Raw genomic sequence first — 14,745 nt, forward strand, 5'->3', positions numbered from 1 at the left:
GCTGGGGACGGGGACAAGAATAAGGAGTAGCTGGGAGTGGAGCAAGGAGCTCTTCTGCCACCTGCCAGAGCCCCCGTCTCCAGTCCCAGCCTCATCTGACACCAGTTTCGGTGCCATACCACTGCAGGTGCTCTCGGGAAACCTCCCCTTGTATTCAGACTGTAGGTACCTGCGGGAAGTTAGACACCTTTGAAAAGATGCCACGCCCTTGTCTCCCAAAGCCTACATGTATTGTGCACATTAGTCATTTTGTTTCTTGGCAAACGTTTGCCCATAAAGTTTCAGAGAAGCACTACAGTAACTGCAGACCAGATGCTTCTGAGTACTACGCTGTATTTTATAGCACTGTATAGCATTTTACAAGCATTAACTAATCAACAACTCTTCCAGGTAGTTAAGTTTAATTATCCCCATTTTACAGGTGCTGAACCAGACCCAGGGAGGTTGAGAGATTTGCCCAAGGCCAGAAAACCAATTGGTGTCCAATCCTGGACTGTAAATCAGGAGCTACCTTATGTAACTTCTTCCCAATCCTTCCCCTCATCTGCTGCTGCAATACAAGCTTCTCCTGAAAACAAAATAGGCTAAAGTCTACCCCTCCCTGCCCTTCATTGCAAGGGTTTGTCGAGATGCTTTTTGTCCACCAGCTCTCCTGTAACTTTTAGTTGAGCACAGTCAAGATGGCACAAATCATCACGCTCTGGCTTTCATCCCAAACCCCACGACTGAATCGGGCAGGCAGTATTCACAGGGCATCTCCCCATCTTTCTAACTCTGATGCCTACTTCTGCATCATACTTATATATGATGGTTTTGTGGGTGGTTTTTTTCCCCTCAGTTTCCCTTTATCACCTGACTGGTCTTTTTGTGCACACTGTTTTTTGTTTATCAGGCTTGAGCTTTTAATACCCAGCAACTGCAGTGGTGCACAAGCAGCAGCTACAGTAGCAACAGTTAAGTACAGACCAAAAAGTAGTGAGATGAGCGGTATAGTGAGTGGATACAGCAACTTTTACTGGAAAAAAACAAAGAAAAGCTGGCTGGAGAAGAGTTAGTTTTAAGGAGCTTCACCTTACAGACTACTGGATGAAACATTATCTCTGTGCACTTGCAGCTGCTGGAGATTTCTCCACAGAAACGTTTGGTGAGCTGCTTTGGATTGGATTTAAAGGCTGGGCTGAGGTCAACCGATCTCTGCAGTTCTCTTCCTGAGTTACAGAACATTTCTGGTCCATCCAAAGGAAGGAAGGATAGTATCTCCAAGCACCGCTGGTGCTGTGATGGGAACAGAAATACCGGTGTTAGGACTGCCTGAAGACCGATCTCTCCCTACCATCAGTGCTGTCTATCAGTCTTGAACTGGCAGCGTGGGCAGAGGTGACCAAATAGCTTTCTCCCCCCATACTTGCTCTGGCCACCGCCTCCCTCGCTTCCCACTGCGAGCCTTCAGCAGGTCCTGTCTGATGCTCATGCTCTGGAAGAAGGCGAACAAGCCCCACATCAGTTACCCATTTCGGCTGGTCTTTGCTACGGCTCCTCAGTCAAACACCACTGCTTCTGAAAGATAAAAGCACACATGGCCGCTGCTCAAAGGACAACATTTGGCAGGCCGCTTAGTTGTAAGTTACATTTGTACCTTTGTTCCCTCTCCCAGTTTGGGCCTGCCATGCAGAACGGCAGCCAAAACCTGTCTCAAAGATTAGGTCTGGTCTCAGAGCCCTAATCTTGCAAACACTCAAGTTGCTGACTAGTCTCAATGACTAGAGTATGGTCTTGACTCATTTGATGCTTCATGCATGGCATTTTGCTCAAACAGACCCCACATACATGGAAAAAAATAATCACTAAAGGACAAAGAAGAAACACAAAGTTAAAATTGTCAGAGTGCATGCAGCTAATACTCTCAAGTGCAACAGTGTTTTGGATGTTAGTAAGACCATTCATAAATGAGAAAAGAAATTGGTATTGATTCTATGGGCTCATTTCTCAATACATCTATAGGTTGTAAAAATGTAGGAATAAATCTAATAAATTAATCTAGCTGAATAATAATAAGTTCCATTAACACGGTAATACCTACCAAATCGATATGTATGAACAATTTCAGACATCACATTTAACAGAAATTCTTCTACGAGTTAGAATGTGCTAGAATTTATTTATTTATAACGGGATGTTAAATTTGAGTTAACTTGTAGTTCATCCTAAAAGATCTCGCATACTTACACATACACACACACACAGAGTCCTTTTTTCAAGTGAATTATTAGGGAATTATTTGGTGTCTTAAACTCAAGTAACCTCTTTAGGGCAGGAGAAAGTCTGAATCCCAGAGATTTCACTTGGTTAATATAGATGGAACGTAACTCTTCCACTTCTGGCAACCCTCCAACCACTGCATGGCACTGCATCTCACCCTGACCACTCCACCTCACTCCTTGAGTGCGTTTCTGCTACTAAACGGTTGTTCTGATAAGATGTCACCTTTTTCTTTAAATGAGAGAAAACCTGGAGTTTTCCTTTTCAATGCCAGTAAGCAGTGCCTTTATACATGTATGACAACCATCACACCACCTTGCTCCTGTGCTTCTAGGTTAAGTCCTCCAAATGTCCTAGACTCTACTGAATCTCTTCAAAGACGTGATTCCCCCACCCCCACCACAAACTGGACCCAAAAAACCACTGAAGTAGACTGTCAAAAAAATGCTGGTGAGCACTAAATCAAAGCAAAGCAGCTTTGGTAGAAGAACCTGAAGACGATGCAACAGAGCAAGGTCTCCAGGGCTATGCACAGGTGTCGTCCACTCTGGCATGAGCCGAACCACACTTCTGCAAATGGTGATCTCTAAATTCTAGAAAAACAGTCAGTTTTCTACAAAGCATCCCCCTCAGCACACCAGGCACCCAACAGTGGGGGTCAGGTATCCAAAATATGACTGGAAGTTACCTGTGCATATCAGGTAGGTCACACAGGAAAAGGAGGCACTTCAGTCTGATCATTACATACATTTGGGTGCTGGCTTTTTCCCCACCATGTTAGATGAAGCTGGGAAACTTTTTCTGCCTGACAGTACTTAATCCTCGTATCAGCCTGATGACAATTATATTTACAATATTAAAGTTGTATTTCCTTCAAGTATCAAATCCCACACCCATTAAAATATTTTCCAGCTCCCTGCTCGACTCTTCGCAACCTACTTGCTATTTGCTGTCCTTCCTCACTTTCAGTCTACCCAGGACAGTCCCTACAGACCTCAATATATTGGCAGCAGGGAGTTAAAAAAACATAACTAAAAGCATTTAATGTCTGTAGCAGCAGCAGAGAGAGAAAAGGAAAGGAGCAACAAGAAAGAAACACTTGCTCAGTTTCATTACAGCGCTCACATTCTAGTAAGAAGTTATTTCAGGAGGTAAATGGCCCAAATCAGGCTGCATAAGCCACTGAAAACACAGAGCTATATAAACTCCATAAAATAGCTGGGCTTAGAATAATCACAAGGTAATTCATTTCATTTTATTAAGTATTTTCCAGCATTTGTCTCATCACCATAGGGGGAAAAAAGGCAAAGATCCATGCAGAAGAAGAATATTGCACCCTGGGATAGCCTGAGGCACCTGGGTAGACAAAGATCCAAATCTTGGTGAAAACCAGAAAGCATAGGGTAGGGTACAGCTTATGCCTTTACCCCCCTTGAAGCATTAGGCCCCTACCTGTCAGTGACTCACTTCAGGCCTCCTCTTGAAGAGTTAGACATCTACCTCCTCTCTTCAAAAAAAGGCAGAGAGAAGTCCCCCCACTTCTACTTTGCTTCTTCCACTACTTGACCACCCTCATTCAGCCCATCCCTCTCAAACTCCCCCTTCCACTGAAAGGGTCTGAGCTAGCAGCCCCAAGGCTACATTAAGGATCAGGATTTTAGTTATTACGCTGGAGAGATCCAGGAGTGGAGCTGTGGAGCTCTCTTCCCCTTCGCTGAGGTTGATGAAGAGGTATCGGAGCAGGAACAGACTCTGGTATCTCCCTCCCAAGCTGCCTGTGGCTTCCTCTCCATTTCACCAAAGGGGGGGAAACATTTAGTCCCCTCTTAACTCATTTTCCATTTCGACTAAATGGAAACCAGTAAAAGTCAGGTCACATTAAAACACTTGCCAGTTGAGTAAACTAATGAGAACAAATGTGGCACAGAAGACTGCATCATTTTAAAATCAATGCAGCCCAATAAAAGACAGTGAAGCAGGCTTTTGGACACATGCACGACAGTTTCTTTCACAAAATAACACCTGAGAGGGCTACATAAACTAATGGCCATCACTAGAAATGTTTCAAATTTTGTTTTCATTCCATCATCAGCTAATACTGGCTTACAGGTTGCAATTAACACCAGGGCTCGGGAGGCAATAATTATGGTCTTGCTACTGGACTTAAATTACCTCATTTATCTGTATTAGAGATGCAGCAATCTGTTTCAAGCATAGTGTGCTTTCATAAATGGACACTTTGAAGTCTGAAATGCCTTGGGAGATGAGCTGGGCAAAAAAAGCACCTTCTAGTTCCAAACTTTTAATTTTCAAAACTTCTCCCATTTTGCATTAGGACAAAACCATGACCTTTTGAAATTCTTCATCCCAAGAGAACCTCACAGTCCATGAGTTCACAGCAGCCCTCAGGGATGCAGCAAAGCAGAGTTAAACCTAGTCTCCTGCGTAAGTACTCCCATCACCAGATTACCATGAAGTCTTACTCGCTCTCCATCCAAAAGAATCTAGTCTGGACATAAGAAACCTTGCTGCACATGCAGTCTTGAGAAAATCCGATCCTTCTTGCCAAGATTTTGACTCATCTACGTTTTCTGACAGGAAAAAAAGCTAAAGCAAAAGAGAAGATTTGCTATCCGGCTCCTAAGTTCCTACATGCTGCCACAGGTCAGACCTATCTGAAGGTGGAGCACAGCCTCCCGCATCACTACAGGAAAAGGCACTCTAAGGAAGGAACTCACCACCACACCAAGGGGAAATCAAAATTCAGGGCCGAAATGACTGTATCGGCTACAAACAGAAGGCTGGCTTAATAAGCGTCACCATTTTTTTACAGTGGCACCTACATGGCGTCATTTGTGGATAGACTTTTCTGGTGAGATCAAGGGTCATCCACCCCACGTAGGAAATTATTTGGCTAGCACCATATACTGTGGCACATCCCAAAAAGCAGGTACGCTCCCTGCAGAAATACGGCACAGTATTGCCACACAGGTGCTCTCACCGAGCTCAGCCAGGCTGTGGGGACGCTCCCTCCTCTGTCTCTTGCTCTTTAGTTCCAGCTGTACCGAGGAGAATGTGATGCATGGGAGTCAAACCCGCTACCTCAATCATTTGGTGTCTCTGAGAAAAATGACGGAGAGTGAATACATATTGAAGAAATGGTTTCTTAAATCACAAGAGAAACCAAGTCAGAGAAGGCTGAAAGACAAGCTTCAAAACTGGTGTGTTTTCAGTAAAAATCCCAGAGAGACAGATGACAGACGTAAATAAGCAGAGACAGGTAGATTAGGTGGTTCACAACATGATTTTCACAACCACCAATACTTACACACTTTACAGTCATAGCAATTTATGAGTCCCCATACAGCTGTTCTTGCAACAAGTGATTTCAGCTTAGTTTGAGCTCAGCTCACAAGGCTTTGAGCATGAGTCTTCTGTTGTTGTTGGGTTTGCGGGGCGATTTTTATAGTTTTTTAAAGCCGAGCTTCTTCAGCAAGTTCTTTTTCCTAAGCTTTCCTGGTTATTAGCCCTAATCAGTATTCCAGTGCTGATCTGTAAGGCTATCTGCTGACTTAAAGGAAGGGAACACCTCACTAATAGCCCCAGTGTTTCCCTCTGCCTGCAGAAACAACCGATAAGGACAGAGACTCTAGCCATCCCCAAAGAGACAGAGCCACAAAGAGCCCTTCTGATCGCTACTGGCATCTGGCCTTCCCCTCATTAGCACATTAAAGCTGCTCTGTCCATCCCATAAGAGCCACTCTGTCCATTCCTCCAGCTTTCTCTATGGAGCCATTTACAGTGCTGCTCCTTTGAAACCCCCCTAGTTCAAGAGGCAGTAACCCCTTCCCAAAGCCCATGGCACAGCCACTGTCAAAAATTCCCACTTACAGACAGGCACCCAGTAAGTACCGGCCTTCTGAATGTCATAGGTAGACAGAAGACACCCACGTATTTTGCCTTGCCAAATTGCCTCTCCTAGGGAAAGTCTATTCCCGATCAGTATGTGGGCAGTCGGGTTTAGATTACAGGGCACTTACCGTATCAAATCACTCCAAACAATTCCTGTTTCAGAATAGGACCAGCAAGGCTTGTATCTCCTAAGCTGCAAATTCTCAGGAGCAAAAAAAAGCCAGGCAAGGGGGACAAAGCTTTCCAACACTGACTCCGAAACCTGTTAGGAAACCACGCTCACAGACACTTTGAAACCACACTTGGACAGACTTCCAGTACCTGCTACAGCAGCAACATGGAAGCTTTATGTACCTTAGCTCATCTTCACTCCTAAATCAAAGCATTTTAAGTGTACTATGGCATGCCAGTAAGTGTGTCTTCACTGAAATAAGTTGTTTGGAGGGAAGAGGAAGAGCATTTTTTTTCTCCCGTTTTACAGGTATTTCCCTTATGCACCCATATTATCGGGAACATAGCTAATACACAGAGGTCACTTGCTTTCAAAATGGCGATTACAAGTAAACTAATGAGAAAAGGAAACAGCAGACAATTTTACATCAGTTGATTTCTATATCCTCTGCCAGGATGCTTTCCTACAGGCAGATATGACCTTCCCACTTCCCCGACCAAAAAGAATAATACTAACAGGTACAAGAAAGCCAACCTAGTCGCTTTGTCTATGCTCTGAACTCACTTTCTTTGACTTATTTCAGAATGGTATAAATATTTTTACCTAAAAGGAGAGCTACAGCTATCTGAATTGGGCTCAGACTCATTCTTCTACAGTCACTGTTATTCTGGGTGGACTTTGAGAAGCTATTTGTACTTTTTAAGAATAAAAATCCCAAAGGAAGCCAATCCTTTTGTTTTGAAGAAGAAAGCAAAGCAACTGAAGGTTATGAACAGTCACTCTTTTTTTGGATTCCAAATATGATATCTTTGATCCTTGACTTGCTTTTCATTAAGGAAAAATGCCATAAATTATTTGGTTTGTTTGCTTCTCTGATCAGTCAACTGAAAGATGTTATTGCTTTGGGGCAATGAAATACGTTGACTCAATTTCATTATTATTCAGTTTCAGATTCTTTTTAGTACATAAACTCCCTCTGTCTGATTTACTGTGTGGATTGGATTAGGATTTTTTTTCTGATTAGGAAAAAAAAAATCACTGGGTTATAGCTTTTGATACTTGCACTGTCATTTAAACAGCTCTCATCTCTGAAGTGTTAGTAGCCTTGACACACGGTTCAAGTTCAAAGTTAGTCAGCTAGTGGGCCAAATTCTTCCTCAACTTCATTATCAGGGATGAATTGGGCCTGTAACATACTAAAAAGGCAAAAGTTTTACTCAGACTGTATCCCGACAACCAGGCTTTCTGACAAGGAGAATCCAAATTGTTTTTCTTCATATAATTTTGTCCAATAAATCACTGCCTAACTTAATGAATTATACTTATTAGCAGCATTATTTTTTCTTCCTTTTCCTAAGAAAGGTAATGATAATTAGACCATACACTGGCTTTATGCACGAGGCTAAAATTTATCTGATAAAGTGAATAAGTGAGCAAAGAAGTAGAGAGAGACTCACACTGCTCCAGAGAAAGCTTTTGCAATTCACTAGTGCAGAGAACATAACTACAAAGCTGTTTAAAAGATGGCATGGGACTGAGTGCCTGAAATTACTCTTACTCCATTTTCTGATATCAAGTTGAATATGTCTCTAATATTCTGATATGATTTTTAGGAAACTTCTGAAAAATACAAAGTGCCATTTAGCAACAGAGAGCAAGAAAAAGCACAGGAAGACATCCTTGAAACAGCAAGATAAGGCATGGCTAGATTTTACAGCAAGTATTCCTTAAGAAAGTACTAAAAGAGAGAAGTGGGTAAACCCAGAATGTGCCATCCAGCTTTCTAAAAAAGGACTCGTCAAGGAAAGCAATACAATAGCAGGGTCTTAGACGTGACTTTGGAGACCTGAGTTTATTGACGCGGCTATGGTATTTTTTGTTTCCTGGAATAATCTCATTTACTTAGGTAAAATAACTTTGTCATAGTACCTAAAGATATTAACGCATTTTCCTTGCAGAAACTTCATTTTCCCTCCTTGTCCTGGTGCCTAGGACTACAGAGATAATGTCCATGTATAAGCAGGTACCTCATTTGTTGGCTCTCATTCAGATAAAGAATTTGCAAGAATCCCCCAAAGAGATCATTTGGCATGTTTCAGCCCCTGTGTTTCAGCAATGTTTTTCTCTGTCCAGTTCCTCTAAAATGGTGATAACCAGCCTTCCCAACATGAGACTGACCTGTAAATTAGTTCAAAAGGCTTCAGGGGCCACAGGCAATGTTTGGCAGGTGATTCTCTGCTCTCAACCCTTCGGGTCACCCAGGGAGTGCAAGGAAGGGAGATGAGCCACCCATCCCTCTGTGCTGGGATACAGCCAGACAGAGCGAGTTCAGACCTACCAACAGGTATCTGAAATACGCAGGTGCTGGGGTGGAGGCACAGAGAACCACAGAACTCCAAACCTCATGATTTTCTCCTTTTTTTCTTGCTTCCTGCTATAGGTGGGAGGCAATGTGGAGCAGGTGAGTCACTGCTTATTAAGTGGTCCTCCACAAGCAGACAGAGTTGGTGGAGTCCAATTTTGGCTTTGCAGAGGCTGTAGGGAAGCAAGCAAGCAAGCAAGCCAGCAGCCAACATTATTCTTTCTCTCCCCTGCAATAGAGCAGGGCAAGGTCAGCCAGGGAGACCTGCTCAGCAAATGTCACAAGGAAGGTACCAGGCAGGGCCCTGCAGCTGGGATTCATGGACCACGGGTGTGAGTCACAGGTCCAGGAAAGTATTTGCAGTAGGTAATCACCACAACATTTCCCCTTAATGCAGTGGCAATTCACAGGCATCCTCTCTGGACCTCAAGGATAAGAGGAAGCTTGTTCCTGTTGCAGCAGGTCCCGTTCACCATCACTGGCAGCTCAGAATTTATATCCCAGCTATTCCAGTAAATCCCACAATTTCATTGAGCGTCTCCAGTCCTCCATGATTCTGACCCTTCAGTTTTGTGTTTTACTTGGTTTTCTGTTACGGCCAACTTTTTCACAGAGTGCAGTGTTTGCTGTGATCACTGAAATAGATTTTTACTGTCAACCAGCTCTGCTTTCAGTATGTTCTCTCTCAAACACCCTGGAGGTATTGTTCCAGTGTTTCTCTGTTACCTTGGGATCTATTGAGTGAACAAGGAGGAGAGGTTGGAAGGTGAAGTTAAAATAAGTTTCCATAGCTTGTAAATTTTAAGAGGAGCCTTCGAAGGCAATTCAGGAATCACCAAGTGCCTGGGTGACCAAGATAGTACATATAAGGTGAGAGAGAAATTATGCTCAGTTTCTGCCAGTGTCTACCCCCATTCTCCTGCTGTCTTGTTTCCTCCCTGACCATACTGGAGTCTGATCCCTGCCAGGGGACAGACTTTTTAGCAGGGCCTGTTGCAACAGGACAACGGGTAATGGTTTTAAACTAAAAGAGGGTGGATTCAGACTAGATATGAGGAAGAAATTTTTTACGATGAGGGTGGTGAAACACTGGCACAGGTTGCCCGGAGAGGTGGTAGATGCCCCATCTCTGGAAACATTCAAGGTCAGGTTGGACAGAGCTCTGAGCAACCTGATCGAGTTGAAGATGTCCCTGCTCATCACAGGGGGGGTTGGACTAGATGACCTTCAAGGGTCCCTTCCAACCCAAACCATTCTATGATTCTCCCAGCTACACAGGTTTCTGGCAACCCCAGCTGTTGTCAACCTTTTTATTTTGTTCGTCTGCCTGAGGAGCCCCCACTTCGTCTAGCAGAAAACAGAATCCCATGAGCTCAACTCAATGAGTCAATCAGGAACCTTTCACAAATGGGTCTCAAGGAAATGGTGCACACAAAGTATAGACAGCACGGAGAAACTGCTACCCTTTTCCAGTAGAAAAACATTAATTGAAGAAGCCAATGCTTGGTTTGTTCTGGGCTCCTCCTTCTTTAGGGATATGGCATCCATATTTCTTCCTTCCCCTTACACATTTGCATGCTATTGTTTCCATAGATGATGAAAACATAAACATTGTGTCAAGATTCATTTCACTGCACCAGGATTCATTTCACTGTATCAACAGAAATGTTGCATGAAAGCCATGATGCTACACGGCCGAGTCATTAGTTCCCATGTAAAGTTGAAGGAAACCTAACTAACTCAAGCAAAATTTCCCTTGATACAGACACTTTGGGATGGTCTAAGGATTCTCTTACACAAAGCAAAGGCTGCCTTAAACACCACAGTAACAGGTCTTCTCCCTCTCCATAAATCACATAAATTTGGAAAAATTTGACTCTCGTTTCACGTTTGAGGAGGAGAAAAGAATATGTTCATGAAAAAGCGACTGGACTGCTGCTCATTAGGGTCCTCCTCTGGGCAATGGGAGATCTCGTTTCTAGATTCAAGTTTCCGAATCAGAACAGAGATTTGAACTTTGGTCACGAGAGCCAATTTCTATCCTTTTCCCCCTTCAAAAAAACCTCTAGATATTCTCATTTCAATCATATATTTATAACATTAAATATTGATTTGCCTCTTTATCTATGGCTGAGAGTCATATATATATATATATATATATATATATGCACAAGCATGGTAACTGCTTGAACTATATGAATTAATCCAACAACTCCTAGCCAAGTAGACTGGGGTCAATGTGATGGCTCTCCAGAGGTCACTGTTACCACCCTTGAACAGGAGTACCTATTGCTTCTGTACGTGATCCCCCCACCACATCTTCATACATCTCTTGCTGCCCCTGAGAAAACTTCTTTTCTCTAGTGTCTTATTTCAGGACTGACACACATCTCAGGATGACCAAGCAGAAGGAGAGCAGGATTTTGAAAGCACAGGACCCCTAAAATGACATAGACCGTTGGGTTGAAGAATTGAGTGAATTTTACTATACTGAGAGTTGCAAATGCGCACGTACAAGAAAATGTGTAATTGAGTTTGAGCTGAAGCAGCTCTTACTTGTTTCGACTTCTTTTCAACCCTTCTCGTGCTCGAATAACAAAGGATAAGTACTTCCTCCCTTACTGATGCTTTTGAGGATCCTCCTAGAATGGTAACAGTTAATCAACTGCATATAGTAGCAATGATCTGTGAGCAAATACCTTCAGGTATTTGTAACAAGGATACAAAGTAACAATGATAATTTCCTAATGTTTAAAAGCTTGAAAGGGTCAGCGACCTTCATCTTCAAAACTAGTATATCCAGACAGAAGTGCTGTTTTCCTTAGTAGCTCATGCATATTGCACGTATCCAAAACTAAAGCGGGGACGACGAGGCCGACACTGGTACGCACCATCCCACTGCCGCTCACAACGCTGCAACTGCTCTATTTAGCACGTAAAAGTCATTAGGCAGAAGTGATGGCTTCAGCTGGCTTTTCAGACAGGAGCCTAGAGGCTCCTTCTGGAGAAGTGCAACCAGTTAGGCTTTGGATAGACTCTGTTTCGTAGTAAAAACCTCAGCCCTAATCAAACGCAGCGCGGAAGAAACAACCGGCCAAGAGGAGAGGCGTAAAGGGTTTAAGTAAGATGGTTCCAGTGTTTTCTTGTGCGTTCGGCGAAATAATTTACCCCGGGGACCCTGCAGTTTTCCTATCTCGGCGTTGCCAATTCTGAGCCACACGCACAGGCGAACCGACCGGCGAGCGTCTCGCCGGCATCCCGCTCCCGCAGCCAGAGAGCAACGCTTCCCCCTCACCACGCCAAGCTGGTCGGAAATCGGCCAAAAAAAATCCCACACGGGGCCAACCCGGCACACCCCCCCTAGCACCAACCCCCGCCCGGCCGCTGCTGCGGGGAGCCCCGCCGGGACGGGGGGGACGACGGCCGCCCGGTCCCCGCCGCCCGCGCTCCAACTTCCCCGGCGGCGCCTCCGCCACCGGCCGGGCTGCGGCAGCGGGGACGTGGGCTCCCTCCTCCCCGCCGCCGCACACCCCCCCCCCCCCCACGGCCTGTCCGCGACGGGCCACGAAAGCCGAAGCCGGCGGGGGCCCCGCTGCGGGGGTGTGCCCGCGGGCAGGGCAGGTGCGACCGGCACCGGCACCGGAGGGGAGGGAGCGGGGCCGGGGCCGCGCCTCACGCCGCCGCCTCGGAGGCAACAATGGGCCGGGGGAGGCTCCGCGCCGCCGCCCGCCAGCGGCTTCGGCGGGGAACGGCGCTGCCAGCCCAGCCGAGCTGAGGAGGGGAGCCGAGCCGAGCGAGCCGCCCCGCCGGAGCCTCGGCGTACCCCCCCCCCCCCCCCCCCGCTCCCCGCTCCACCTCGCCGAGGGGCCCGGGCCGGGGCTTCCCCCGACGGCCGCCCCCGGCACCTCCGCGCCCCAGGAGGAGCGGCGGCGGCGGCGGGGCGGGGAGCCGGTCCGCGCCGCCGGAGCCCCGGTCCGTCCCCCGGCCCTCACCTGTTCAGCACTTTCCTGATCCTCTGGCGCACGCTGGAGGAGGGCGCGGAGATGCCGCTCCTGCCGCCGCCGCTGCCGCCCTCCGCCGGCAGGTTCTCGATGGTGGCCACGACATGGCTGGGCTGCGGCGGGTGGTGCGGCGGCGGCGGCGGCTGCGGCGGCGGCGGGTGGCGGTGGTGGCGGTGGCGTTCGGGGGAGAGCATCGCGGCGGGGCTGCGCCTCAGCGGAGAGCGGGGCTCATCCCGGCGGGAAGGCGGCGGGCGCTGCTTGCTGCCGCCGGCGCTGGCTTTCTCCCTCGGCTTCCGGGCAGCGCCAGACCCTCGCCCGCTCCTCCCTCACTGGGCTGCCATGCAGCGAGGGGCGGGCTGCCGCCGCCGCCGCCAGCGAGTGCCGCTCACGGCCGACGAAGTGGCAGCAGTTGGGCGACCCTCCCTCCTCCCTCCTCCCTCCTCCCTCCTCCTCCTCCCTACTCCTCCTCCTCCTCCTCCTCCCTCTCCTCACCCCCCCCCCCCCGCGGCAAAGCCACCGCCGCGCCGCCCTCGATCCCCTTTGTTCCCCGCCGCGGCCCGGCCCGGCCCGGCCCGTCACGGCGGCGGAGCCCCCCTCAGAGCCCTGCGTGGCGGCTCCCGCCCTTGCGCGCCGCCGATGCCGCCGGCCGAGGCCGCCAGGGGGCGCCGCCACCCCCGGCGGCGGCAGCGGCAGCAGCAGCAGCAGCAGCAGCAGCGTCCGCCGCTGCCTCCGCGGGGCGCTGGGAGTCGGGCGGGGGTGGCGGCCGCCCCCGGAGGGACGGGGGTACGGCGGGGTCCACGGCGGGGTCCACGGCGGGGTCCCGCCGTCGTCGTCGTTCCCCGCCTCCCCGCCCGCTGAGCTCCGCGCTGGGTGGGCGAGGAGCTGGGGGGGGGGGGGGGGGAAGCCCGGGCCAGAGCGCTTGCTTCGCCCCGAACTTCACCCCAGTGAATACTCATCCGTTGTCTCTTGGGGTGTTCAGTTGCCTTTTTCGGGGTGGGTTGTTTGGGGGGGGGGGGGGGTTTTTTTTGGCGAGTCGGTGGACTCTTGGCCGCAGATGGGCAACGCGGCACCTCCTCCGCTGGCCGGGACGGCGTGAGCGCCCAGGAACCGGCACGCGTCTGTCCTCGCGGCCTTGTGAGCCGGAAAAAAGTGTAAATCAAAAACGCCCCTGAACAACCGCCCGTGCTCGGCGTAATGCCGGGGAGGCACCTTAGGGACGGCGGGAGGGATGGCGGTCGCCGTGAAGTTCAGAGCTCCGTACGTTTTTCGTAGGGACGGCGCGCTTCAAGTTCACGTTGGGTGAGGCTTGTTCCAGACTGTTGGGTTAAGCCTCCTTCCAGTGCGGGGAGTCTCTCTGAAAAGAAACGGAATGAACGAGGTTTTAATATTTCCTATTCTGAAGAGTAAGATATTTCATTTTAACAATTTAATTAGGCTCGGAGGAGGTAAAATGTATACCTACCTTATAAGTTGATCATGTCTCTCTGAAACCTGTTACCTGATAATTTTGCCAAGCCCTGTAAGCGAAATAAATCTGAAATTTCACCTTTTCCATTCAATTGTTCCCCCCCTACTTCTTTTTGCTGAAGATTCTTCCCCTATATTCCTGTTTGTCTGAACCTTACACAAAGCCATGAAGGTGAGAGGAACATTGTAAGAAGCAGGGAAATGTGGTTATAAAGCTGTGGAGTGTCCCCCAGGGAAATCAGATAGATGTAATACTCGAAGTTTCTCTTGCTTTTTTTTTTAATGACTAGGTTTCAGGTCGGTAGTGGCTGTTTATAGGAACTATTCCGTTTGCCGATATTAATTTTTAATACGTCAGTTTACTCTGAGTACCTCAGCAGCCTCAGTCTATCAGGTCTTCAGACGAGATCCAGTGGAGCGTGTGGCTCTACCAGAGGAATGCTTTTGAAGACGGGGCTCGCTCACTCGAAATCCTCTAAAGTTCATTCTCCGTTCTGGGCACAAAGCCAGCTGTTTTCAGCGCGAGCCGAACCTCAGTTGAATCGGATTATGCTACTAAGAGATTCTCCTCT

The 14,745-nt window shown here is 47.9% G+C and overlaps 1 protein-coding gene across 1 annotated transcript in view; it reads right to left on the reverse strand.

Moving 5' to 3' along the window:
• Positions 1 to 13,077, reverse strand: part of SLC35F1 (solute carrier family 35 member F1) — a 256,549-nt gene extending 243,472 nt beyond the window's left edge. The window contains exons 1-2 of the mRNA XM_030002012.1: positions 13,062 to 13,077; positions 12,698 to 12,984 (exon numbers count right to left, since the gene is read on the reverse strand). Coding sequence (XP_029857872.1) covers positions 12,698 to 12,900 — 203 coding nt within the window. The 5' untranslated portion in view covers positions 12,901 to 12,984; positions 13,062 to 13,077. The remainder of the gene's footprint in view (positions 1 to 12,697; positions 12,985 to 13,061) is intronic.
• Between the last annotated feature and the right edge of the window lie 1,668 nt (positions 13,078 to 14,745).

This window comes from Aquila chrysaetos, chromosome 2 (genome assembly GCF_900496995.4).
Source record: "Aquila chrysaetos chrysaetos chromosome 2, bAquChr1.4, whole genome shotgun sequence".
Lineage (NCBI taxonomy): Eukaryota > Metazoa > Chordata > Aves > Accipitriformes > Accipitridae > Aquila > Aquila chrysaetos.